This window comes from Taudactylus pleione, unplaced genomic scaffold (assembly GCF_031769625.1).
Source record: "Taudactylus pleione unplaced genomic scaffold, aTauple2 ptg000927l, whole genome shotgun sequence".
Lineage (NCBI taxonomy): Eukaryota > Metazoa > Chordata > Amphibia > Anura > Myobatrachidae > Taudactylus > Taudactylus pleione.
This window is the reverse complement of record NW_028285328.1, coordinates 1,272,501-1,300,000: the sequence shown is the minus strand read 5'-3', so window position 1 is coordinate 1,300,000 and position 27,500 is coordinate 1,272,501. Positions and strand designations below refer to the sequence as shown.

At 44.7% G+C, this 27,500-nt stretch overlaps 1 protein-coding gene across 5 annotated transcripts in view; it reads right to left on the bottom strand.

Moving 5' to 3' along the window:
• KCNT1 (potassium sodium-activated channel subfamily T member 1) overlaps positions 1-27,500 on the bottom strand; it is a 265,672-nt gene that overhangs the window by 108,614 nt on the left and 129,558 nt on the right. For all 5 annotated transcript variants that reach the window (XM_088459701.1, XM_088459704.1, XM_088459702.1 and 2 more), the window contains 4 exons: positions 27,071-27,170; positions 23,606-23,662; positions 23,414-23,462; positions 22,041-22,100 (listed from right to left, as the gene is read on the bottom strand). In XM_088459701.1, coding sequence (XP_088315827.1) covers positions 22,041-22,100; positions 23,414-23,462; positions 23,606-23,662; positions 27,071-27,170 — 266 coding nt within the window. The remainder of the gene's footprint in view (positions 1-22,040; positions 22,101-23,413; positions 23,463-23,605; positions 23,663-27,070; positions 27,171-27,500) is intronic.

The window sequence follows — 27,500 nt, the reverse complement described above, 5'->3', positions numbered from 1 at the left end:
ATCGCTACGACCAATCACTAGTAACATGATACTAATGCCCCAAACTGCCGCACATTACTCTGTAATCTAACAAGGGATCGCTACGACCAATCACTAGTAACATGATACTAATGCCCCAAACTGCCGCACATTACTCTGTAATCTAACAAGGGATCACTACGTCCAATCACTAGTAACATGATGATACTAATGCCCCAAACTGCCGCACATTACTCTGTAATCTAACAAGGGATCGCTACGTCCAATCACTAGTAACATGATGATACTAATGCCCCAAACTGCCGCACATTACTCTGTAATCTAACAAGGGATCACTACGTCCAATCACTAGTAACATGATACTAATGCCCCAAACTGCCGCACATGACTCTGTAATCTAACAAGGGATCACTACTTCCAATCACTAGTAACATGATAATACTAATGCCCCAAACTGCCGCACATTACTCTGTAATCTAACAAGGGATCACTACATCCAATCACTAGTAACATGATACTAATGCCCCAAACTGCCGTACATTACTCTGTAATCTAACAAGGGATCACTACGTCCAATCACTAGTAACATGATGATACTAATGCCCCAAACTGCCGCACATTACTCTGTAATCTAACTAGGGATCACTACGTCCAATCACTAGTAACATGATACTAATGCCCCAAACTGCCGCACATTACTCTGTAATCTAACAAGGGATCGCTACGACCAATCACTAGTAACATGATACTAATGCCCCAAACTGCCGCACATTACTCTGTAATCTAACAAGGGATCGCTACATCCAATCACTAGTAACATGATACTAATGCCCCAAACTACCGCACATTACTCTGTAATCTAACAAGGGATCGCTACGTCCAATCACTAGTAACATGATAATACTAATGTCCCAAACTGCAGCACATTACTCTGTAATCTAACAAGGGATCACTACGTCCAATCACTAGTAACATGATGATACTAATGTCCCAAACTGCCGCACATTACTCTGTAATCTAACAAGGGATCGCTACATCCAATCACTAGTAACATGATGATACTAATGCCCCAAACTGACGCACATTACTCTGTAATCTAACAAGGGATCACTACGTCCAATCACTAGTAACATGATACTAATGCCCCAAACTGCCGCACATTACTCTGTAATCTAACAAGGGATCACTACGTCCAATCACTAGTAACATGATGATACTAATGTCCCAAACTGCCGCACATTACTCTGTAATCTAACAAGGGATCGCTACGTCCAATCACTAGTAACATGATACTAATGCCCCAAACTGCCGCACATTACTCTGTAATCTAACAAGGGATCGCTACGTCCAATCACTAGTAACATGATGATACTAATGTCCCAAACTGCAGCACATTACTCTGTAATCTACCAAGGGATCGCTACGTCCAATCACTAGTAACATGATGATACTAATGCCCCAAACTACCGCACATTACTCTGTAATCTAACAAGGGATCGCTACGTCCAATCACTAGTAACATGATACTAATGCCCCAAACTGCCGCACATTACTCTGTAATCTAACAAGGGATCACTACGTCCAATCACTAGTAACATGATACTAATGCCCCAAACTGCCGCACATTACTCTGTAATCTAACAAGGGATCACTACATCCAATCACTAGTAACATGATACTAATGTCCCAAACTGCCGCACATTACTCTGTAATCTAACAAGGGATCACTACGTCCAATCACTAGTAACATGATGATACTAATGCCCCAAACTGCCGCACATTACTCTGTAATCTACCAAGGGATCACTACGTCCAATCACTAGTAACATGATAATACTAATGTCCCAAACTGCCGCACATTACTCTGTAATCTAACAAGGGATCACTACATCCAATCACTAGTAACATGATACTAATGCCCCAAACTGCCGCACATTACTCTGTAATCTAACAAGGGATCACTACATCCAATCACTAGTAACATGATGATACTAATGTCCCAAACTGCCGCACATTACTCTGTAATCTAACAAGGGATCACTACGTCCAATCACTAGTAACATGATACTAATGCCCCAAACTGCCGCACATTACTCTGTAATCTAACAAGGGATCACTACATCCAATCACTAGTAACATGATACTAATGCCCCAAACTGCCGCACATTACTCTGTAATCTAACAAGGGATCACTACATCCAATCACTAGTAACATGATGATACTAATGCCCCAAACTGCCACACATTACTCTGTAATCTAACAAGGGATCACTACGTCCAATCACTAGTAACATGATACTAATGCCCCAAACTGCCGCACATTACTCTGTAATCTAACAAGGGATCACTACGTCCAATCACTAGCAACATGATACTAATGCACCAAGATGCCGCACATTACTCTGTAATCTACCAAGGGATCGCTACGACCAATCACTAGTAACATGATGATACTAATGCCCCAAACTGCCGCACATTACTCTGTAATCTAACAAGGGATCGCTACGTCCAATCACTAGTAACATGATGATACTAATGTCCCAAACGGCCGAAGATTACTCTGTAATCTAACAAGGGATCGCTACGACCAATCACTAGTAACATGATACTAATGCCCCAAACTGCCGCACATTACTCTGTAATCTAACAAGGGATCGCTACATCCAATCACTAGTAACATGATACTAATGCCCCAAACTACCGCACATTACTCTGTAATCTAACAAGGGATCGCTACGTCCAATCACTAGTAACATGATAATACTAATGTCCCAAACTGCAGCACATTACTCTGTAATCTAACAAGGGATCACTACGTCCAATCACTAGTAACATGATACTAATGCCCCAAACTGCCGCACATTACTCTGTAATCTAACAAGGGATCACTACGTCCAATCACTAGTAACATGATGATACTAATGTCCCAAACTGCCGCACATTACTCTGTAATCTAACAAGGGATCGCTACATCCAATCACTAGTAACATGATGATACTAATGCCCCAAACTGACGCACATTACTCTGTAATCTAACAAGGGATCACTACGTCCAATCACTAGTAACATGATACTAATGCCCCAAACTGCCGCACATTACTCTGTAATCTAACAAGGGATCACTATGTCCAATCACTAGTAACATGATGATACTAATGTCCCAAACTGCCGCACATTACTCTGTAATCTAACAAGGGATCGCTACGTCCAATCACTAGTAACATGATACTAATGCCCCAAACTGCCGCACATTACTCTGTAATCTAACAAGGGATCGCTACGTCCAATCACTAGTAACATGATGATACTAATGTCCCAAACTGCAGCACATTACTCTGTAATCTACCAAGGGATCGCTACGTCCAATCACTAGTAACATGATGATACTAATGCCCCAAACTACCGCACATTACTCTGTAATCTAACAAGGGATCGCTACGTCCAATCACTAGTAACATGATACTAATGCCCCAAACTGCCGCACATTACTCTATAATCTAACAAGGGATCACTACATCCAATCACTAGTAACATGATACTAATGCCCCAAACTGCCGCACATTACTCTGTAATCTAACAAGGGATCACTACATCCAATCACTAGTAACATGATGATACTAATGTCCCAAACTGCCGCACATTACTCTGTAATCTAACAAGGGATCACTACGTCCAATCACTAGTAACATGATACTAATGCCCCAAACTGCCGCACATTACTCTATAATCTAACAAGGGATCACTACATCCAATCACTAGTAACATGATACTAATGCCCCAAACTGCCGCATATTACTCTGTAATCTAACAAGGGATCACTACATCCAATCACTAGTAACATGATGATACTAATGCCCCAAACTGCCACACATTACTCTGTAATCTAACAAGGGATCACTACGTCCAATCACTAGTAACATGATACTAATGCCCCAAACTGCCGCACATTACTCTGTAATCTAACAAGGGATCACTACGTCCAATCACTAGCAACATGATACTAATGCACCAAGATGCCGCACATTACTCTGTAATCTACCAAGGGATCGCTACGACCAATCACTAGTAACATGATGATACTAATGCCCCAAACTGCCGCACATTACTCTGTAATCTAACAAGGGATCGCTACGTCCAATCACTAGTAACATGATGATACTAATGTCCCAAACGGCCGAAGATTACTCTGTAATCTAACAAGGGATCACTACGTCCAATCACTAGTAACATGATACTAATGCCCCAAACTGCCGCACATTACTCTGTAATCTAACAAGGGATCGCTACGACCAATCACTAGTAACATGATACTAATGCCCCAAACTGCCGCACATTACTCTGTAATCTAACAAGGGATCACTACGTCCAATCACTAGTAACATGATACTAATGCCCCAAACTGCCGCACATTACTCTGTAATCTAACAAGGGATCACTACGTCCAATCACTAGTAACATGATACTAATGCCCCAAACTGCCGCACATTACTCTGTAAAATCTAACAAGGGATCACTATGTCCAATCACTAGTAACATGATGATACTAATGCCCCAAACTGCCGCACATTACTCTGTAATCTAACAAGGGATCACTACGTCCAATCACTAGTAACATGATACTAATGCCCCAAACTGCCGCACATTACTCTGTAATCTAACAAGGGATCGCTACGTCCAATCACTAGTAACATGATGATACTAATGCCCCAAACTGCCGCACATTACTCTGTAATCTAACAAGGGATCACTACGTCCAATCACTAGTAACATGATACTAATGCCCCAAACTGCCGCACATGACTCTGTAATCTAACAAGGGATCACTACTTCCAATCACTAGTAACATGATAATACTAATGCCCCAAACTGCCGCACATTACTCTGTAATCTAACAAGGGATCACTACATCCAATCACTAGTAACATGATACTAATGCCCCAAACTGCCGTACATTACTCTGTAATCTAACAAGGGATCACTACGTCCAATCACTACTAACATGATGATACTAATGCCCCAAACTGCCGCACATTACTCTGTAATCTAACAAGGGATCACTACGTCCAATCACTAGTAACATGATACTAATGCCCCAAACTGCCGCACATTACTCTGTAATCTAACAAGGGATCACTACGTCCAATCACTAGTAACATGATACTAATGCCCCAAACTGCCGCACATTACTCTGTAATCTAACAAGGGATCGCTACGACCAATCACTAGTAACATGATACTAATGCCCCAAACTGCCGCACATTACTCTGTAATCTAACAAGGGATCGCTACATCCAATCACTAGTAACATGATACTAATGCCCCAAACTACCGCACATTACTCTGTAATCTAACAAGGGATCGCTACGTCCAATCACTAGTAACATGATAATACTAATGTCCCAAACTGCAGCACATTACTCTGTAATCTAACAAGGGATCACTACATCCAATCACTAGTAACATGATACTAATGCCCCAAACTGCCGCACATTACTCTGTAATCTAACAAGGGATCACTACGTCCAATCACTAGTAACATGATGATACTAATGTCCCAAACTGCCGCACATTACTCTGTAATCTAACAAGGGATCGCTACATCCAATCACTAGTAACATGATGATACTAATGCCCCAAACTGACGCACATTACTCTGTAATCTAACAAGGGATCACTACGTCCAATCACTAGTAACATGATACTAATGCCCCAAACTGCCGCACATTACTCTGTAATCTAACAAGGGATCACTACGTCCAATCACTAGTAACATGATGATACTAATGTCCCAAACTGCCGCACATTACTCTGTAATCTAACAAGGGATCGCTACGTCCAATCACTAGTAACATGATACTAATGCCCCAAACTGCCGCACATTACTCTGTAATCTAACAAGGGATCGCTACGTCCAATCACTAGTAACATGATGATACTAATGTCCCAAACTGCAGCACATTACTCTGTAATCTACCAAGGGATCGCTACGTCCAATCACTAGTAACATGATGATACTAATGCCCCAAACTACCGCACATTACTCTGTAATCTAACAAGGGATCGCTACGTCCAATCACTAGTAACATGATACTAATGCCCCAAACTGCCGCACATTACTCTATAATCTAACAAGGGATCACTACATCCAATCACTAGTAACATGATACTAATGCCCCAAACTGCCGCACATTACTCTGTAATCTAACAAGGGATCACTACATCCAATCACTAGTAACATGATGATACTAATGTCCCAAACTGCCGCACATTACTCTGTAATCTAACAAGGGATCACTACGTCCAATCACTAGTAACATGATACTAATGCCCCAAACTGCCGCACATTACTCTATAATCTAACAAGGGATCACTACATCCAATCACTAGTAACATGATACTAATGCCCCAAACTGCCGCACATTACTCTGTAATCTAACAAGGGATCACTACATCCAATCACTAGTAACATGATGATACTAATGCCCCAAACTGCCACACATTACTCTGTAATCTAACAAGGGATCACTACGTCCAATCACTAGTAACATGATACTAATGCCCCAAACTGCCGCACATTACTCTGTAATCTAACAAGGGATCACTACGTCCAATCACTAGCAACATGATACTAATGCACCAAGATGCCGCACATTACTCTGTAATCTACCAAGGGATCGCTACGACCAATCACTAGTAACATGATGATACTAATGCCCCAAACTGCCGCACATTACTCTGTAATCTAACAAGGGATCGCTACGTCCAATCACTAGTAACATGATGATACTAATGTCCCAAACGGCCGAAGATTACTCTGTAATCTAACAAGGGATCGCTACGACCAATCACTAGTAACATGATACTAATGCCCCAAACTGCCGCACATTACTCTGTAATCTAACAAGGGATCGCTACATCCAATCACTAGTAACATGATACTAATGCCCCAAACTACCGCACATTACTCTGTAATCTAACAAGGGATCGCTACGTCCAATCACTAGTAACATGATAATACTAATGTCCCAAACTGCAGCACATTACTCTGTAATCTAACAAGGGATCACTACGTCCAATCACTAGTAACATGATACTAATGCCCCAAACTGCCGCACATTACTCTGTAATCTAACAAGGGATCACTACGTCCAATCACTAGTAACATGATGATACTAATGTCCCAAACTGCCGCACATTACTCTGTAATCTAACAAGGGATCGCTACATCCAATCACTAGTAACATGATGATACTAATGCCCCAAACTGACGCACATTACTCTGTAATCTAACAAGGGATCACTACGTCCAATCACTAGTAACATGATACTAATGCCCCAAACTGCCGCACATTACTCTGTAATCTAACAAGGGATCACTATGTCCAATCACTAGTAACATGATGATACTAATGTCCCAAACTGCCGCACATTACTCTGTAATCTAACAAGGGATCGCTACGTCCAATCACTAGTAACATGATACTAATGCCCCAAACTGCCGCACATTACTCTGTAATCTAACAAGGGATCGCTACGTCCAATCACTAGTAACATGATGATACTAATGTCCCAAACTGCAGCACATTACTCTGTAATCTACCAAGGGATCGCTACGTCCAATCACTAGTAACATGATGATACTAATGCCCCAAACTACCGCACATTACTCTGTAATCTAACAAGGGATCGCTACGTCCAATCACTAGTAACATGATACTAATGCCCCAAACTGCCGCACATTACTCTATAATCTAACAAGGGATCACTACATCCAATCACTAGTAACATGATACTAATGCCCCAAACTGCCGCACATTACTCTGTAATCTAACAAGGGATCACTACATCCAATCACTAGTAACATGATGATACTAATGTCCCAAACTGCCGCACATTACTCTGTAATCTAACAAGGGATCACTACGTCCAATCACTAGTAACATGATACTAATGCCCCAAACTGCCGCACATTACTCTATAATCTAACAAGGGATCACTACATCCAATCACTAGTAACATGATACTAATGCCCCAAACTGCCGCATATTACTCTGTAATCTAACAAGGGATCACTACATCCAATCACTAGTAACATGATGATACTAATGCCCCAAACTGCCACACATTACTCTGTAATCTAACAAGGGATCACTACGTCCAATCACTAGTAACATGATACTAATGCCCCAAACTGCCGCACATTACTCTGTAATCTAACAAGGGATCACTACGTCCAATCACTAGCAACATGATACTAATGCACCAAGATGCCGCACATTACTCTGTAATCTACCAAGGGATCGCTACGACCAATCACTAGTAACATGATGATACTAATGCCCCAAACTGCCGCACATTACTCTGTAATCTAACAAGGGATCGCTACGTCCAATCACTAGTAACATGATGATACTAATGTCCCAAACGGCCGAAGATTACTCTGTAATCTAACAAGGGATCACTACGTCCAATCACTAGTAACATGATACTAATGCCCCAAACTGCCGCACATTACTCTGTAATCTAACAAGGGATCGCTACGACCAATCACTAGTAACATGATACTAATGCCCCAAACTGCCGCACATTACTCTGTAATCTAACAAGGGATCACTACGTCCAATCACTAGTAACATGATACTAATGCCCCAAACTGCCGCACATTACTCTGTAATCTAACAAGGGATCACTACGTCCAATCACTAGTAACATGATACTAATGCCCCAAACTGCCGCACATTACTCTGTAAAATCTAACAAGGGATCACTATGTCCAATCACTAGTAACATGATGATACTAATGCCCCAAACTGCCGCACATTACTCTGTAATCTAACAAGGGATCACTACGTCCAATCACTAGTAACATGATACTAATGCCCCAAACTGCCGCACATTACTCTGTAATCTAACAAGGGATCGCTACGACCAATCACTAGTAACATGATACTAATGCCCCAAACTGCCGCACATTACTCTGTAATCTAACAAGGGATCACTACATCCAATCACTAGTAACATGATACTAATGCACCAAGATGCCGCACATTACTCTGTAATCTACCAAGGGATCGCTACGACCAATCACTAGTAACATGATGATACTAATGCCCCAAACTGCCGCACATTACTCTGTAATCTAACAAGGGATCACTACGTCCAATCACTAGTAACATGATACTAATGCCCCAAACTGCCGCACATTACTCTGTAATCTAACAAGGGATCACTACGTCCAATCACTAGTAACATGATACTAATGCCCCAAACTGCCGCACATTACTCTGTAATCTAACAAGGGATCACTATGTCCAATCACTAGTAACATGATGATACTAATGCCCCAAACTGCCGCACATTACTCTGTAATCTAACAAGGGATCACTACGTCCAATCACTAGTAACATGATACTAATGCCCCAAACTGCCGCACATTACTCTGTAATCTAACAAGGGATCGCTACGACCAATCACTAGTAACATGATACTAATGCCCCAAACTGCCGCACATTACTCTGTAATCTAACAAGGGATCACTACGTCCAATCACTAGTAACATGATACTAATGCCCCAAACTGCCGCACATTACTCTGTAATCTAACAAGGGATCACTACATCCAATCACTAGTAACATGATACTAATGCACCAAGATGCCGCACATTACTCTGTAATCTACCAAGGGATCGCTACGACCAATCACTAGTAACATGATGATACTAATGCCCCAAACTGCCGCACATTACTCTGTAATCTAACAAGGGATCACTACGTCCAATCACTAGTAACATGATACTAATGCCCCAAACTGCCGCACATTACTCTGTAATCTAACAAGGGATCACTACGTCCAATCACTAGTAACATGATACTAATGCCCCAAACTGCCGCACATTACTCTGTAATCTAACAAGGGATCGCTACATCCAATCACTAGTAACATGATAATACTAATGTCCCAAACTGCAGCACATTACTCTGTAATCTAACAAGGGATCACTACGTCCAATCACTAGTAACATGATACTAATGCCCCAAACTGCCGCACATTACTCTGTAATCTAACAAGGGATCGCTACATCCAATCACTAGTAACATGATGATACTAATGCCCCAAACTGCCGCACATTACTCTGTAATCTAACAAGGGATCACTACGTCCAATCACTAGTAACATGATACTAATGCCCCAAACTGCCGCACATTACTCTGTAATCTAACAAGGGATCACTACGTCCAATCACTAGTAACATGATGATACTAATGTCCCAAACTGCCGCACATTACTCTGTAATCTAACAAGGGATCACTACGTCCAATCACTAGTAACATGATACTAATGCCCCAAACTGCCGCACATTACTCTATAATCTAACAAGGGATCACTACATCCAATCACTAGTAACATGATACTAATGCCCCAAACTGCCGCACATTACTCTGTAATCTAACAAGGGATCACTACATCCAATCACTAGTAACATGATGATACTAATGTCCCAAACTGCCGCACATTACTCTGTAATCTAACAAGGGATCACTACGTCCAATCACTAGTAACATGATACTAATGCCCCAAACTGCCGCACATTACTCTATAATCTAACAAGGGATCACTACATCCAATCACTAGTAACATGATACTAATGCCCCAAACTGCCGCACATTACTCTGTAATCTAACAAGGGATCACTACATCCAATCACTAGTAACATGATGATACTAATGCCCCAAACTGCCGCACATTACTCTGTAATCTAACAAGGGATCACTACGTCCAATCACTAGTAACATGATACTAATGCCCCAAACTGCCGCACATTACTCTGTAATCTAACAAGGGATCACTACGTCCAATCACTAGTAACATGATACTAATGCACCAAGATGCCGCACATTACTCTGTAATCTACCAAGGGATCGCTACGACCAATCACTAGTAACATGATGATACTAATGCCCCAAACTGCCGCACATTACTCTGTAATCTAACAAGGGATCGCTACGTCCAATCACTAGTAACATGATGATACTAATGTCCCAAACGGCCGAAGATTACTCTGTAATCTAACAAGGGATCACTACGTCCAATCACTAGTAACATGATACTAATGCCCCAAACTGCCGCACATTACTCTGTAATCTAACAAGGGATCGCTACGACCAATCACTAGTAACATGATACTAATGCCCCAAACTGCCGCACATTACTCTGTAATCTAACAAGGGATCACTACGTCCAATCACTAGTAACATGATACTAATGCCCCAAACTGCCGCACATTACTCTGTAATCTAACAAGGGATCACTACGTCCAATCACTAGTAACATGATACTAATGCCCCAAACTGCCGCACATTACTCTGTAATCTAACAAGGGATCACTATGTCCAATCACTAGTAACATGATGATACTAATGCCCCAAACTGCCGCACATTACTCTGTAATCTAACAAGGGATCACTACGTCCAATCACTAGTAACATGATACTAATGCCCCAAACTGCCGCACATTACTCTGTAATCTAACAAGGGATCGCTACGACCAATCACTAGTAACATGATACTAATGCCCCAAACTGCCGCACATTACTCTGTAATCTAACAAGGGATCACTACGTCCAATCACTAGTAACATGATACTAATGCCCCAAACTGCCGCACATTACTCTGTAATCTAACAAGGGATCACTACATCCAATCACTAGTAACATGATACTAATGCACCAAGATGCCGCACATTACTCTGTAATCTACCAAGGGATCGCTACGACCAATCACTAGTAACATGATGATACTAATGCCCCAAACTGCCGCACATTACTCTGTAATCTAACAAGGGATCGCTACGACCAATCACTAGTAACATGATGATACTAATGCCCCAAACTGCCGCACATTACTCTGTAATCTAACAAGGGATCGCTACGTCCAATCACTAGTAACATGATGATACTAATGTCCCAAACGGCCGAAGATTACTCTGTAATCTAACAAGGGATCACTACGTCCAATCACTAGTAACATGATACTAATGCCCCAAACTGCCGCACATTACTCTGTAATCTAACAAGGGATCGCTACGACCAATCACTAGTAACATGATACTAATGCCCCAAACTGCCGCACATTACTCTGTAATCTAACAAGGGATCACTACATCCAATCACTAGTAACATGATACTAATGCCCCAAACTGCCGCACATTACTCTGTAATCTAACAAGGGATCACTACGTCCAATCACTAGTAACATGATGATACTAATGCCCCAAACTGCCGTACATTACTCTGTAATCTAACAAGGGATCGCTACGACCAATCACTAGTAACATGATACTAATGCCCCAAACTGCCGCACATTACTCTGTAATCTACCAAGGGATCACTACATCCAATCACTAGTAACATGATACTAATGCCCCAAACTGCCGCACATTACTCTGTAATCTAACAAGGGATCACTACATCCAATCACTAGTAACATGATACTAATGCCCCAAACTGCCGCACATTACTCTGTAATCTAACAAGGGATCGCTACGTCCAATCACTAGTAACATGATGATACTAATACCCCAAACTGCCGCACATTACTCTGTAATCTAACAAGGGATTACTACGTCCAATCACTAGTAACATGATGATACTAATGCCCCAAACTGCCGCACATTACTCTGTAATCTAACAAGGGATCACTACGTCCAATCACTAGTAACATGATGATACTAATGCCCCAAACTGCCGCACATTACTCTGTAATCTAACAAGGGATCACTACGTCCAATCACTAGTAACATGATACTAATGCCCCAAACTGCCGCACATTACTATGTAATCTAACAAGGGATCACTACATCCAATCACTAGTAACATGATACTAATGCCCCAAACTGCCGCACATTACTCTGTAATCTAACAAGGGATCGCTACGTCCAATCACTAGTAACATGATGATACTAATGCCCCAAACTGCCGCACATTACTCTGTAATCTAACAAGGGATTACTACGTCCAATCACTAGTAACATGATGATACTAATGCCCCAAACTGCCGCACATTACTCTGTAATCTAACAAGGGATCACTACGTCCAATCACTAGTAACATGATGATACTAATGCCCCAAACTGCCGTACATTACTCTGTAATCTAACAAGGGATCACTACGTCCAATCACTAGTAACATGATGATACTAATGCCCCAAACGGCCGAAGATTACTCTGTAATCTAACAAGGGATCACTGCGTCCAATCACTAGTAACATGATGATACTAATGCCCCAAACTGCCGCACATTGCTCTGTAATCTAACAAGGGATCACTACGTCCAATCACTAGTAACATGATGATACTAATGTCCCAAACTGCCGCACATTACTCTGTAATCTAACAAGGGATCGCTACGTCCAATCACTAGTAACATGATAATACTAATGTCCCAAACTGCCGCACATTACTCTGTAATCTAACAAGGGATCGCTACGTCCAATCACTAGTAACATGATGATACTAATGCCCCAAACTGCCGCACATTACTCTGCAATCTAACAAGGGATCACTACATCCAATCACTAGTAACATGATGATACTAATGCCCCAAACTGCCGCACATTACTCTGTAATCTAACAAGGGATCACTACGTCCAATCACTAGTAACATGATACTAATGCCCCAAACTGCCGCACATTACTCTGTAATCTAACAAGGGATCACTACGTCCAATCACTAGTAACATGATGATACTAATGCCCCAAACTGCCGCACATTACTCTGTAATCTAACAAGGGATCACTACGTCCAATCACTAGTAACATGATGATACTAATGCCCCAAACTGCCGCACATTACTCTGCAATCTAACAAGGGATCACTACATCCAATCACTAGTAACATGATGATACTAATGCCCCAAACTGCAGCACATTACTCTGTAATCTAACAAGGGATCACTACGTCCAATCACTAGTAACATGATGATACTAATGTCCCAAACTGCCGCACATTACTCTGTAATCTACCAAGGGATCGCTACGTCCAATCACTAGTAACATGATGATACTAATGCCCCAAACTGCCGCACATTACTCTGTAATCTAACAAGGGATCACTACGTCCAATCACTAGTAACAAGATACTAATGTCCCAAACTGCCGCACATTACTCTGTAATCTAACAAGGGATCACTACGTCCAATCACTAGTAACATGATACTAATGCCCCAAACGGCCGAAGATTACTCTGTAATCTAACAAGGGATCGCTACGACCAATCACTAGTAACATGATGATACTAATGCCCCAAACTGCCGCACATTACTCTGTAATCTAACAAGGGATCGCTAACACCAATCACTAGTAACATGATACTAATACCCCAAACTGCCGCACATTACTCTGTAATCTAACAAGGGATCGCTACGTCCAATCACTAGTAACATGATGATACTAATGCCCCAAACTGCCGCACATTACTCTGCAATCTAACAAGGGATCACTACATCCAATCACTAGTAACATGATGATACTAATGCCCCAAACTGCCGCACATTACTCTGTAATCTAACAAGGGATCACTACGTCCAATCACTAGTAACATGATGATACTAATGCCCCAAACTGCCGCACATTACTCTGTAATCTAACAAGGGATCACTACGTCCAATCACTAGTAACATGATACTAATGCCCCAAACTGCCGCACATTACTCTGTAATCTAACAAGGGATCACTACGTCCAATCACTAGTAACATGATACTAATGTCCCAAACTGCCGCACATTACTCTGTAATCTAACAAGGGATCACTACGTCCAATCACTAGTAACATGATGATACTAATGCCCCAAACTGCCGCACATTACTCTGTAATCTAACAAGGGATCACTACGTCCAATCACTAGTAACATGATGATACTAATGCCCCAAACTGCCGTACATTACTCTGTAATCTAACAAGGGATCACTACGTCCAATCACTAGTAACATGATGATACTAATGCCCCAAACGGCCGAAGATTACTCTGTAATCTAACAAGGGATCACTACGTCCAATCACTAGTAACATGATGATACTAATGTCCCAAACTGCCGCACATTACTCTGTAATCTACCAAGGGATCACTACGTCCAATCACTAGTAACATGATGATACTAATGTCCCAAACTGCCGCACATTACTCTGTAATCTAACAAGGGATCGCTACGACCAATCACTAGTAACATGATACTAATGCCCCAAACTGCCGCACATTACTCTGTAATCTAACAAGGGATCACTACGTCCAATCACTAGTAACATGATACTAATGCCCCAAACTGCCGCACATTACTCTGTAATCTAACAAGGGATCGCTACGTCCAATCACTAGTAACATGATACTAATGCCCCAAACTGCCGCACATTACTCTGTAATCTAACAAGGGATCACTACGTCCAATCACTAGTAACATGATACTAATGCCCCAAACTGCCGCACATTACTCTGTAATCTAACAAGGGATCGCTACGACCAATCACTAGTAACATGATACTAATGCCCCAAACTGCCGCACATTACTCTGTAATCTAACAAGGGATCGCTACGTCCAATCACTAGTAACATGATAATACTAATGTCCCAAACTGCAGCACATTACTCTGTAATCTAACAAGGGATCGCTACGACCAATCACTAGTAACATGATGATACTAATGTCCCAAACTGCCGCACATTACTCTGTAATCTAACAAGGGATCACTACGTCCAATCACTAGTAACATGATACTAATGCCCCAAACTGCCGTACATTACTCTGTAATCTAACAAGGGATCGCTACGACCAATCACTAGTAACATGATACTAATGCCCCAAACTGCCGTACATTACTCTGTAATCTAACAAGGGATCGCTACGACCAATCACTAGTAACATGATGATACTAATGTCCCAAACTGCCGCACATTACTCTGTAATCTAACAAGGGATCGCTACGACCAATCACTAGTAACATGATACTAATGCCCCAAACTGCCGCACATTACTCTGTAATCTAACAAGGGATCACTACGTCCAATCACTAGTAACATGATGATAATAATGCCCCAAACTGCCGCACATTACTCTGTAATCTAACAAGGGATCACTACGTCCAATCACTAGTAACATGATACTAATGCCCCAAACTGCCGCACATTACTCTGTAATCTAACAAGGGATCGCTACGTCCAATCACTAGTAACATGATACTAATGCCCCAAACTGCCGCACATTACTCTGTAATCTAACAAGGGATCGCTACGTCCAATCACTAGTAACATGATACTAATGCCCCAAACTGCCGCACATTACTCTGTAATCTAACAAGGGATCGCTACGTCCAATCACTAGTAACATGATACTAATGCCCCAAACTGCCGCACATTACTCTGTAATCTAACAAGGGATCGCTACGTCCAATCACTAGTAACATGATGATACTAATACCCCAAACTGCCGCACATTACTCTGTAATCTAACAAGGGATCGCTACGTCCAATCACTAGTAACATGATGATACTAATGTCCCAAACTGCCGCACATTACTCTGTAATCTAACAAGGGATCGCTACGTCCAATCACTAGTAACATGATACTAATGCCCCAAACTGCCGCACATTACTCTGTAATCTAACAAGGGATCGCTACGACCAATCACTAGTAACATGATACTAATGCCCCAAACTGCCGCACATTACTCTGTAATCTAACAAGGGATCACTACGTCCAATCACTAGTAACATGATGATACTAATGTCCCAAACTGCCGCACATTACTCTGTAATCTAACAAGGGATCGCTACGTCCAATCACTAGTAACATGATACTAATGCCCCAAACTGCCGCACATTACTCTGTAATCTAACAAGGGATCGCTACGACCAATCACTAGTAACATGATACTAATGCCCCAAACTGCCGCACATTACTCTGTAATCTAACAAGGGATCGCTACATCCAATCACTAGTAACATGATACTAATGCCCCAAACTGCCGCACATTACTCTGTAATCTAACAAGGGATCACTACGTCCAATCACTAGTAACATGATACTAATGTCCCAAACTGCCGCACATTACTCTGTAATCTAACAAGGGATCACTACATCCAATCACTAGTAACATGATACTAATGCCCCAAACTGCCGCACATTACTCTGTAATCTAACAAGGGATCACTACGTCCAATCACTAGTAACATGATGATACTAATGTCCCAAACTGCCTCACATTACTCTGTAATCTAACAAGGGATCACTACGTCCAATCACTAGTAACATGATACTAATGCCCCAAACTGCCGCACATTACTCTGTAATCTACCAAGGGATCGCTACGACCAATCACTAGTAACATGATGATACTAATGTCCCAAACTGCCGCACATTACTCTGTAATCTAACAAGGGATCACTACGTCCAATCACTAGTAACATGATGATAATAATGCCCCAAACTGCCGCACATTACTATGTAATCTAACAAGGGATCACTACGTCCAATCATTAGTAACATGATGATACTAATGCCCCAAACTGCCGCACATTACTCTGTAATCTAACAAGGGATCACTACATCCAATCACTAGTAACATGATGATACTAATGCCCCAAACTGCCGCACATTACTCTGTAATCTAACAAGGGATCGCTACGACCAATCACTAGTAACATGATACTAATGCCCCAAACTGCCGCACATTACTCTGTAATCTAACAAGGGATCACTACGTCCAATCACTAGTAACATGATGATACTAATGCCCCAAACTGCCGCACATTACTCTGTAATCTAACAAGGGATCACTACGTCCAATCACTAGTAACATGATACTAATGCCCCAAACTGCCGCACATTACTCTGTAATCTAACAAGGGATCACTACGTCCAATCACTAGTAACATGATACTAATGCCCCAAGCTGCCGCACATTACTCTGTAATCTAACAAGGGATCACTACGTCCAATCACTAGTAACATGATGATACTAATGCCCCAAACTGCCGCACATTACTCTGTAATCTAACAAGGGATCACTACGTCCAATCACTAGTAACATGATAATACTAATGTCCCAAACTACCGCACATTACTCTGTAATCTAACAAGGGATCACTACGTCCAATCACTAGTAACATGATGATACTAATGCCCCAAACTGCGGATTCCTGATCTGCATAAACTGTGACCAGATTCAGCCCATGTAACCTCGGTGCCTCGCAGCATCGATCGTGCCTCGTGTCTGCCATAATGCTTCACTTGATATGAATGCAGAATGCCGGGCGGGCATTGATCGGTGCCAGCTACTGCTCCCACTGGATGGAAACCATCAGCCACAAAATAATTACGTCCCCAAATGTCAGCGAAATAGAAGTGATTCATCGCATCCTACTACCTGGGCTGTCCGAGAGCTTCATTTATGCAGCGCAGAGACGGCAGCCCGATCCCGGGAACAAAGGTATGATGGAAAATCGATGGGTCTGCTTACAGAATGCCAGACAAAATGTGGCATAATGGGAGGCATACCGAGACACCAAGGCAGGAGGGAACATGGGTGCAGTCAGATACATGGGAGACACCAGGATAGGGCGAGGCATGGGCGCAGTCAGATGCATGGGAGGCACAGGGAGACACCAGGATAGGGCGACACATTGGTGCAGTCAGATGCATGGGAGGCACAGGGAGACACCAGGATAGGGCGACACATGGGTGCAGTCAGATGCATGGGAGGCACAGGGAGACACCAGGATAGGGCGACACATGGGTGCAGTCAGATGCATGGGAGGCACAGGGAGACACCATGATAAGGCGACACATGGGTGCAGTCAGATACATGGGAGGCACAGGGAGACACCATGATAAGGCGACACATGGGTGCAGTCAGATACATGGGAGGCACAGGGAGACACCAGGATAGGGCGACACATGGGTGCAGTCAGATGCATGGGAGGCACAGGGAGACACCAGGATAGGGCGATACATGGGTGCAGTCAGATGCATGGGAGGCACAGGGAGACACCAGGATAGGGCGACACATGGGTGCAGTCAGATGCATGGGAGGCACAGGGAGACACCAGGATAGGGCGACACATGGGTGCAGTCAGATACATGGGAGGCACAGGGAGACACCATGATAAGGCGACACATGGGTGCGACCAGATACATGGGAGGCACAGGGAGACACCAGGATAAGGCGACACATGGGTGCAGTCAGATACATGGGAGGCACAGGGAGACACCATGATAAGGCGACACATGGGTGCAGTCAGATACATGGGAGGCACAGGGAGACACCAGGATAGGGCGACACATGGGTGCAGTCAGATGCATGGGAGGCACAGGGAGACACCAGGATAGGGCGATACATGGGTGCAGTCAGATGCATGGGAGGCACAGGGAGACACCAGGATAGGGCGACACATGGGTGCAGTCAGATGCATGGGAGGCACAGGGAGACACCAGGATAGGGCGACACATGGGTGCAGTCAGATACATGGGAGGCACAGGGAGACACCATGATAAGGCGACACATGGGTGCGACCAGATACATGGGAGGCACAGGGAGACACCAGGATAGGGCGACACATGGGTGCAGTCAGATGCATGGGAGGCACAGGGAGACACCAGGATAGGGCGAAACATGGGTGCAGTCAGATACATGGGAGGCACAGGGAGACACCAGGATAGGGCGACACATGGGTGCAGTCAGATGCATGGGAGGCACAGGGAGACACCAGGATAGGGCGAAACATGGGTGCAGTCAGATACATGGGAGGCACAGGGAGACACCAGGATAGGGCGACACATGGGTGCAGTCAGATACATGGGAGGCACAGGGAGACACCAGGATAGGGCGACACATGGGTGCAGTCAGATGCATGGGAGGCACAGGGAGACACCAGGATAGGGCGACACATGGGTGCAGTCAGATACATGGGAGGCACAGGGAGACACCATGATAAGGCGACACATGGGTGCGACCAGATACATGGGAGGCACAGGGAGACACCAGGATAGGGCGACACATGGGTGCAGTCAGATGCATGGGAGGCACAGGGAGACACCTGGATAGGGCGACACATGGGTGCAGTCAGATACATGGGAGGCACAGGGAGACACCAGGATAGGGCGACACATGGGTGCAGTCAGATGCATGGGAGGCACAGGGAGACACCAGGATAGGGCGAAACATGGGTGCAGTCAGATACATGGGAGGCACAGGGAGACACCAGGATAGGGCGAAACATGGGTGCAGTCAGATACATGGGAGGCACAGGGAGACACCAGGATAGGGCGACACATGGGTGCAGTCAGATGCATGGGAGGCACAGGGAGACACCAGGATAGGGCGATACATGGGTGCAGTCAGATGCATGGGAGGCACAGGGAGACACCAGGATAGGGCGACACATGGGTGCAGTCAGATGCATGGGAGGCACAGGGAGACACCAGGATAGGGCGACACATGGGTGCAGTCAGATACATGGGAGGCACAGGGAGACACCATGATAAGGCGACACATGGGTGCGACCAGATACATGGGAGGCACAGGGAGACACCAGGATAGGGCGACACATGGGTGCAGTCAGATGCATGGGAGGCACAGGGAGACACCAGGATAGGGCGAAACATGGGTGCAGTCAGATGCATGGGAGGCACAGGGAGACACCAGGATAGGGCGACACATGGGTGCAGTCAGATACATGGGAGGCACAGGGAGACACCATGATAAGGCGACACATGGGTGCGACCAGATACATGGGAGGCACAGGGAGACACCAGGATAGGGCGACACATGGGTGCAGTCAGATGCATGGGAGGCACAGGGAGACACCAGGATAGGGCGAAACATGGGTGCAGTCAGATGCATGGGAGGCACAGGGAGACACCAGGAGAGGGCGAAACATGGGTGCAGTCAGATGCATGGGAGGCACAGGGAGACACCAGGATAGGGCGACACATGGGTGCAGTCAGATACATGGGAGGCACAGGGAGACACCAGGATAGGGCGACACATGGGTGCAGTCAGATACATGGGAGGCACAGGGAGACACCAGGATAGGGCGACACATGGGTGCAGTCAGATACATGGGAGGCACAGGGAGACACCAGGATAGGGCGACACATGGGTGCGACCAGATACATGGGAGGCACAGGGAGACACCAGGATAGGGCGACACATGGGTGCAGTCAGATGCATGGGAGGCACAGGGAGACACCATGATAAGGCGACACATGGGTGCGACCAGATACATGGGAGGCACAGGGAGACACCAGGATAGGGCGACACATGGGTGCAGTCAGATGCATGGGAGGCACAGGGAGACACCAGGATAGGGCGAAACATGGGTGCAGTCAGAAGCATGGGAGGCACAGGGAGACACCAGGATAGGGCGACACATGGGTGCAGTCAGATACATGGGAGGCACAGGGAGACACCAGGATAGGGCGACACATGGGTGCAGTCAGATACATGGGAGGCACAGGGAGACACCAGGATAGGGTGACACATGGGTGCAGTCAGATGCATGGGAGGCACAGGGAGACACCAGGATAGGGCGACACATGGGTGCAGTCAGATGCATGGGAGGCACAGGGAGACACCAGGATAGAGCGAAACACTCTTCAGTGTCACAGACTTCCATGGCCCAACTACAGCACATTCTATAGTTTATTTTCATTTTGGTTTCTACTACAAGCACTTGGCTGGGACGGGCGCGATCTGCAGATGATTGCTTCTATGTGCACACGTTCTTCCATTATCATGCCATTTTGTTGTAAACACAAGCACCTCGTGGTGGCAGATTGCCAGGTCCCTGGCACAAGGCACCAGGTCCAACATTGTGCTGACCCCGGTACTCTGGAGAGCGTGAACACATGTGGGGGTCCCAGTCCCCCCCACCACCATCACCCCGGGTCTGGGCCTTTCAACACATCTACAGGGCAGAAGGGAACATGAGCCCTGAGGATTTTTAGATCCATCTTATTACAGTTCTCATCCAGGGAGTGTGGAAAACAGACGGAACGTTCCTGAGCGCTTACCTTATAGCTGAGATAGATCAGGAGCATGGTCTCACAGAAACTGATTATAGCCACAGTCACCTGTACAACAAGAGACGCTGAGATTACTGACAGGTACCAGGGGGCAGGGAGGATGGCAGACTGGCACACAGACCATGGCCTCTAGTTGTTGCCATGAGGTAGGCAGAGCATTCTCCCAGCTGTCTGTCTGTCAGCCACAGCCATACACAGGTACTAAGCAAGGTTACACAAGACCCTAACACACGGATTAGCGAACGCCTGGCACTGCCCACCAGGATGCTCAGAGCTGGCTGGCGGTATCCTGGCACCTGCACAGCGACATCATGGAACCACAAGAGGGGCATGTCTTCCATTGGGGTTACCACCGGAGATCTGCGGGCTGATTCAGTCACCAACTGAGATTCAGCTTGGGGTGTGGAACCTGAATTATAAGGTCATCATGGGTCTGGGGTCTGTATAGAAAACCAACCAGAGAATTAAGGGGTCTAATATTATTGTGGCCTCCAGAACTGGACTGCAATGGAAGAGATGTTACCAGTATTCATCATGCTTGCATTACTGGCCAGACCCTCCAACATGACCCCTTCCCCAGGTACAAAATGCTCTTTCCGCCTAATGTATGATTGCACAGACACCTGTCTCATCAATTATATGGTTCAACAGGTGACTGCAGTCATAAATGAGGTGGGAAGTCCAGGAGCAGAACATTGTGTCCCTGGTGTACATGTCGGAGGGTAGGCATCTGTATTACACACTGATTATGAGAATGCTCAGTTCCCTAAGGGAGGGACCTAATATTTATTTTTATTAGAGCATTTCCCTCCCCCCACCTCCACACCACCCTCATGAATGCGCCCCGAACACCTGTCCCACCCTGAGCCGCACTCGCTGGTCTGGTTCCAGGTCTGTCCTTTTCCAGTCGGGAGCGGGCAGGACCCTCCCCAGTGTCAATTATATAACCTTTTATAATAGCAGAGAGTATTTTCCTTATGTCCGATGCCTTTTTTCTATTGTGTCAATGAACAATTTACTTTCAGTGGCTCTTTAAATGCAAGTAAAAAAACCCACTAATTCAATTTCTAACCCTTCATCCACAAACCATATTGCAGTGAAATGCTGATAGTTGCCAGCAGGGGGCACCCTGAGAACACTGAGCTGTGTAACCGAATATCTGTACCTGGTTTCGCTCATCGGTCTCGCATTGTGTTTTCCGCTATACACCTACGAGAACCACAACTAACTGAAGACGGTTTTTGTTTTTGTGTGTTAAGAAATTATACACAATATTTTTCCCAGATTAGAATTTGTCAATTACGATCTATGCGACAAGTGAGAACAATCGTCACCTTATAGACAGAATCGCCGTCACTAACCTGGATGGCCCACAGCGGTGTCCGCCGATCCACCCAAATGATCGGATCCCTGTAAGATAAAGACGTCAGACACTAATGGATTTCCCATTTGCTGACCATATGCCTGCATTTACGGCAGGAGTAATGGGAAACATAGCGCGATTCACCTCCTATGATGCTTAGCCGGCCATAGATATGTGGCATTGTACTCACCAGCTGGTGATATGTGGGTACATTCTTTCTGTGTAATTCTGTTTGTCACAATTCCAGCTGCAAAAAAGAAATTGCACAATCAGTGTCAATGTCCATGGAGTGCTGGTGTGATCACAGTCTATGGATTGGCGGTGTGATCACAGTCTATGGATTGGCGGTGTGATCACAGTCTATGGATTGTCGGTGTGATCACCGTCTATGGATTGTCGGTGTGATCACCGTCTATGGATTGTCGGTGTGATCACCGTCTATGGATTGGCGGTGTGATCACAGTCTATGGATTGGCGGTATGATCACAGTGTATGGCGTGGCGGTGTGATCAGTGTCTATGGCGTGCCGATGTGATCAGTGTCTATGGCGTGCCGATGTGATCACCGTCCATGGAGTGCCGGTGTGATCACAGTCCATGGATTGGCGGTGTGATCACAGTCTATGGATTGGCGGTGTGATCACAGTCTATGGATTGGCGGTGTGATCACCGTCTATGGATTGGCGATGTGATCACCGTCTATGGATTGGCGGTGTGATCACCGTCTATGGATTGGCGGTGTGATCACCGTCTATGGATTGGCGGTGTGATCACAGTCTATGGATTGGCGGTGTGATCACCGTCTATGGCGGGCCGGTGTGATCACCGTCTATGGCGGGCCGGTGTGATCACCGTCTATGGCGGGCCGGTGTGATCACCGTCTATGGCGGGCCGGTGTGATCACCGTCTATGGCGGGCCGGTGTGATCACCGTCTATGGCGGGCCGGTGTGATCATGCCATTACAATACCACTGTCACGGCTCAGGTAATTGGGATTGATGAACCCGAACTGGGTTGATGAACAGAGACACCTGGACCAGTGGGTAGTTGGAATTAGATGGTTTAATGTAATACTTGGTCATACAGCTGAATGAGGACATTAATATGAGATGTAGAATAATGTCCTCTATGCAGAGATGTGCAACAAAAGATGCTGAATAAAACTATAACACAAAAGTCTCTGGAGTACACGAAGTAACGTGTCGGCAAGAACTGTAGACTTGGAACTGTAGAATTAGACGGGAATATTAAAGCTTGAAATAGAGTCCGGGCTGAGGTTTACTGAATAAGAATTGGATACTTGAATGTGACTCCTGGGTGGAGTACGCTGGATTGGAGTGAGAACTTGAGTCTGACTCCAGGATGGAGTGTGCTGGATTGGGTGAGCACTTGAATAGGACTCCGGGATGGAGTGTGCTGGATTGGGTGAGCACTTGAATAGGACTCCGGGATGGAGTGTGCTGGATTGGGTGAGCACTTGAATAGGACTCCGGGATGGAGTGTGCTGGATTGGGTGAGCACTTTGAATAGGACTCCGGGATGGAGTACGCTGGATTGGGTGAGCACTTTGAATAGGACTCCGGGATGGAGTGTGCTGGATTGGGTGAAGCACTTTGAATAGGACTCCGGGATGGAGTAAGCTGGATTGGGTGAGCACTTTGAATAGGACTCCGGGATGGAGTGTGCTGGATTGGGTGAGCACTTGAATAGGACTCCGGGATGGAGTGTGCTGGATTGGGTGAAGCACTTTGAATAGGACTCCGGGATGGAGTACGCTGGATTGGGTGAGCACTTTGAATAGGACACCGGGATGGAGTGTGCTGGATTGGGTGAGCACTTTGAATAGGACACCGGGATGGAGTGTGCTGGATTGGGTGAGCACTTTGAATAGGACACCGGGATGGAGTGTGCTGGATTGGGTGAGCACTTTGAATAGGACTCCGGGATGGAGTACGCTGGATTGGGTGAGCACTTTGAATAGGACACCGGGATGGAGTATGCTGGACTGGAAGCAGGAGTACTCCCGACTGGATAAGCAGGCTTATCGCCCCATCTGCAAATATGCCCCCATGTAATATTATGTCATTCTCCCATACAGACTCGTTGTGATTAATGTAGCCCCCATGTAATATTATGTCATTCTCCCATACAGACTCGTTATGATTCATGGATGCCCCCATGTAATATTATGTCATTCTCCCATACAGACTAGTTATGATCTATGTATGCCCCCATGTAATATTATGTCATTCTCCCATACAGACTCGTTACGATTCATGGATGCCCCCATGAAATATTATGTCATTCTCCCATACAGACTCGTTATGATTCATGGATGTCCCCATGTAATATTATGTCATTCTCCCATACAGACTCGTTATGATTCATGGATGCCCCCATGTAATATTATGTCATTCTCCCATACAGACTCGTTACGATTCATGGATGCCCCCATGTAATATTATGTCATTCTCCCATACAGACTCGTTATGATTCATGGATGCCCCCATGTAATATTATGTCATTCTCCCATACAGACTCGTTATGATTCATGGATGCCCCCATGTAATATTATGTCATTCTCCCATACAGACTAGTTATGATCTATGTATGCCCCCATGTAATATTATGTCATTCTCCCATACAGACTCGTTATGATTCATGGATGCCCCCATGTAATATTATGTCATTCTCCCATACAGACTAGTTATGATCTATGTATGCCCCCATGTAATATTATGTCATTCTCCCATACAGACTCGTTATGATTCATGGATGCCCCCATGAAATATTATGTCATTCTCCCATACAGACTCGTTATGATCTATGTATGCCCCCATGTAATATTATGTCATTCTCCCATACAGACTCGTTACGATTCATGGATGCCCCCATGTAATATTATGTCATTCTCCCATACAGACTCGTTATGATTAATGGATGCCCCCATGTAATATTATGTCATTCTCCCATACAGACTCGTTATGATTAATGGATGCCCCCATGTAATATTATGTCATTCTCCCATACAGACTCGTTATGATTAATGGATGCCCCCATGTAATATTATGTCATTCTCCCATACAGACTCGTTATGATTAATGGATGCCCCCATGTAATATTATGTCATTCTCCCATACAGACTCGTTATGATTAATGGATGCCCCCATGTAATATTATGTCATTCTCCCATACAGACTGGTTATGATTAATGTATGCCCCCATGTAATATTATGTCATTCTCCCATACAGACTGGTTATGATTAATGGATGCCCCCATGTAATATTATGTCATTCTCCCATACAGACTCGTTACGATTAATGGATGCCAGGATGCTTTCCCGTTACTCTCAGTTAATCACCTCTGCTGCACAGGAACCATTAATGAGCAGACGATAATTCAGCTACACGAGCGGCTATGGAGTAACCTAGGACAGTGGCAGGATCTACGCAGGGACCAGCGCTAATTCCTAGTCACATGGTCTGTCAGGGAAGCTTATAAACCAATATGATGGCGAAACGCAGACCGGCTCCAGCAGCTGGTAATAAATGACAGATGCTGATTTCCTTCAGTGAATTGGGAGAGAAAATGTTATTTTAGAAACATAAAAAAGAAATATCTGCATAAAATAAGAAGGTGGAGCGAGCGGCCTCACCATCCAATCCCCTCCGTGGGGTCGTCCAGCAAGACCCGCACAATGTACAGCAGGCAGGACAGTAACTTCAGGGAGAAGTTGAAGAGACGAATTCTGAGGCCTGGACAGAGAGCAGAGAGGGGTATTACTAATTACATTGGTACGTACCAGCATAGGGCCAAAAACACAGACAATTATCTAATTCTATACATTAAAACAATAAAGAGTTGATACATTGATTTGTATTTTTCCAGTAACAGCCACAAACTACTAAAATCACACACAGCCAGCATCCAACCCAGCGCTAGGATATATCACTGGCAGATACAAATCAGAACCTTTCCAGATATTCTGCAGCCTGGAAAGTGCGGACATTACAGGCCCAGGGGAGGTTATGATACTGTGAATGTCTGCGGTCCCTTAAATGAGGACTATGCTTTGCTGCAAAGTA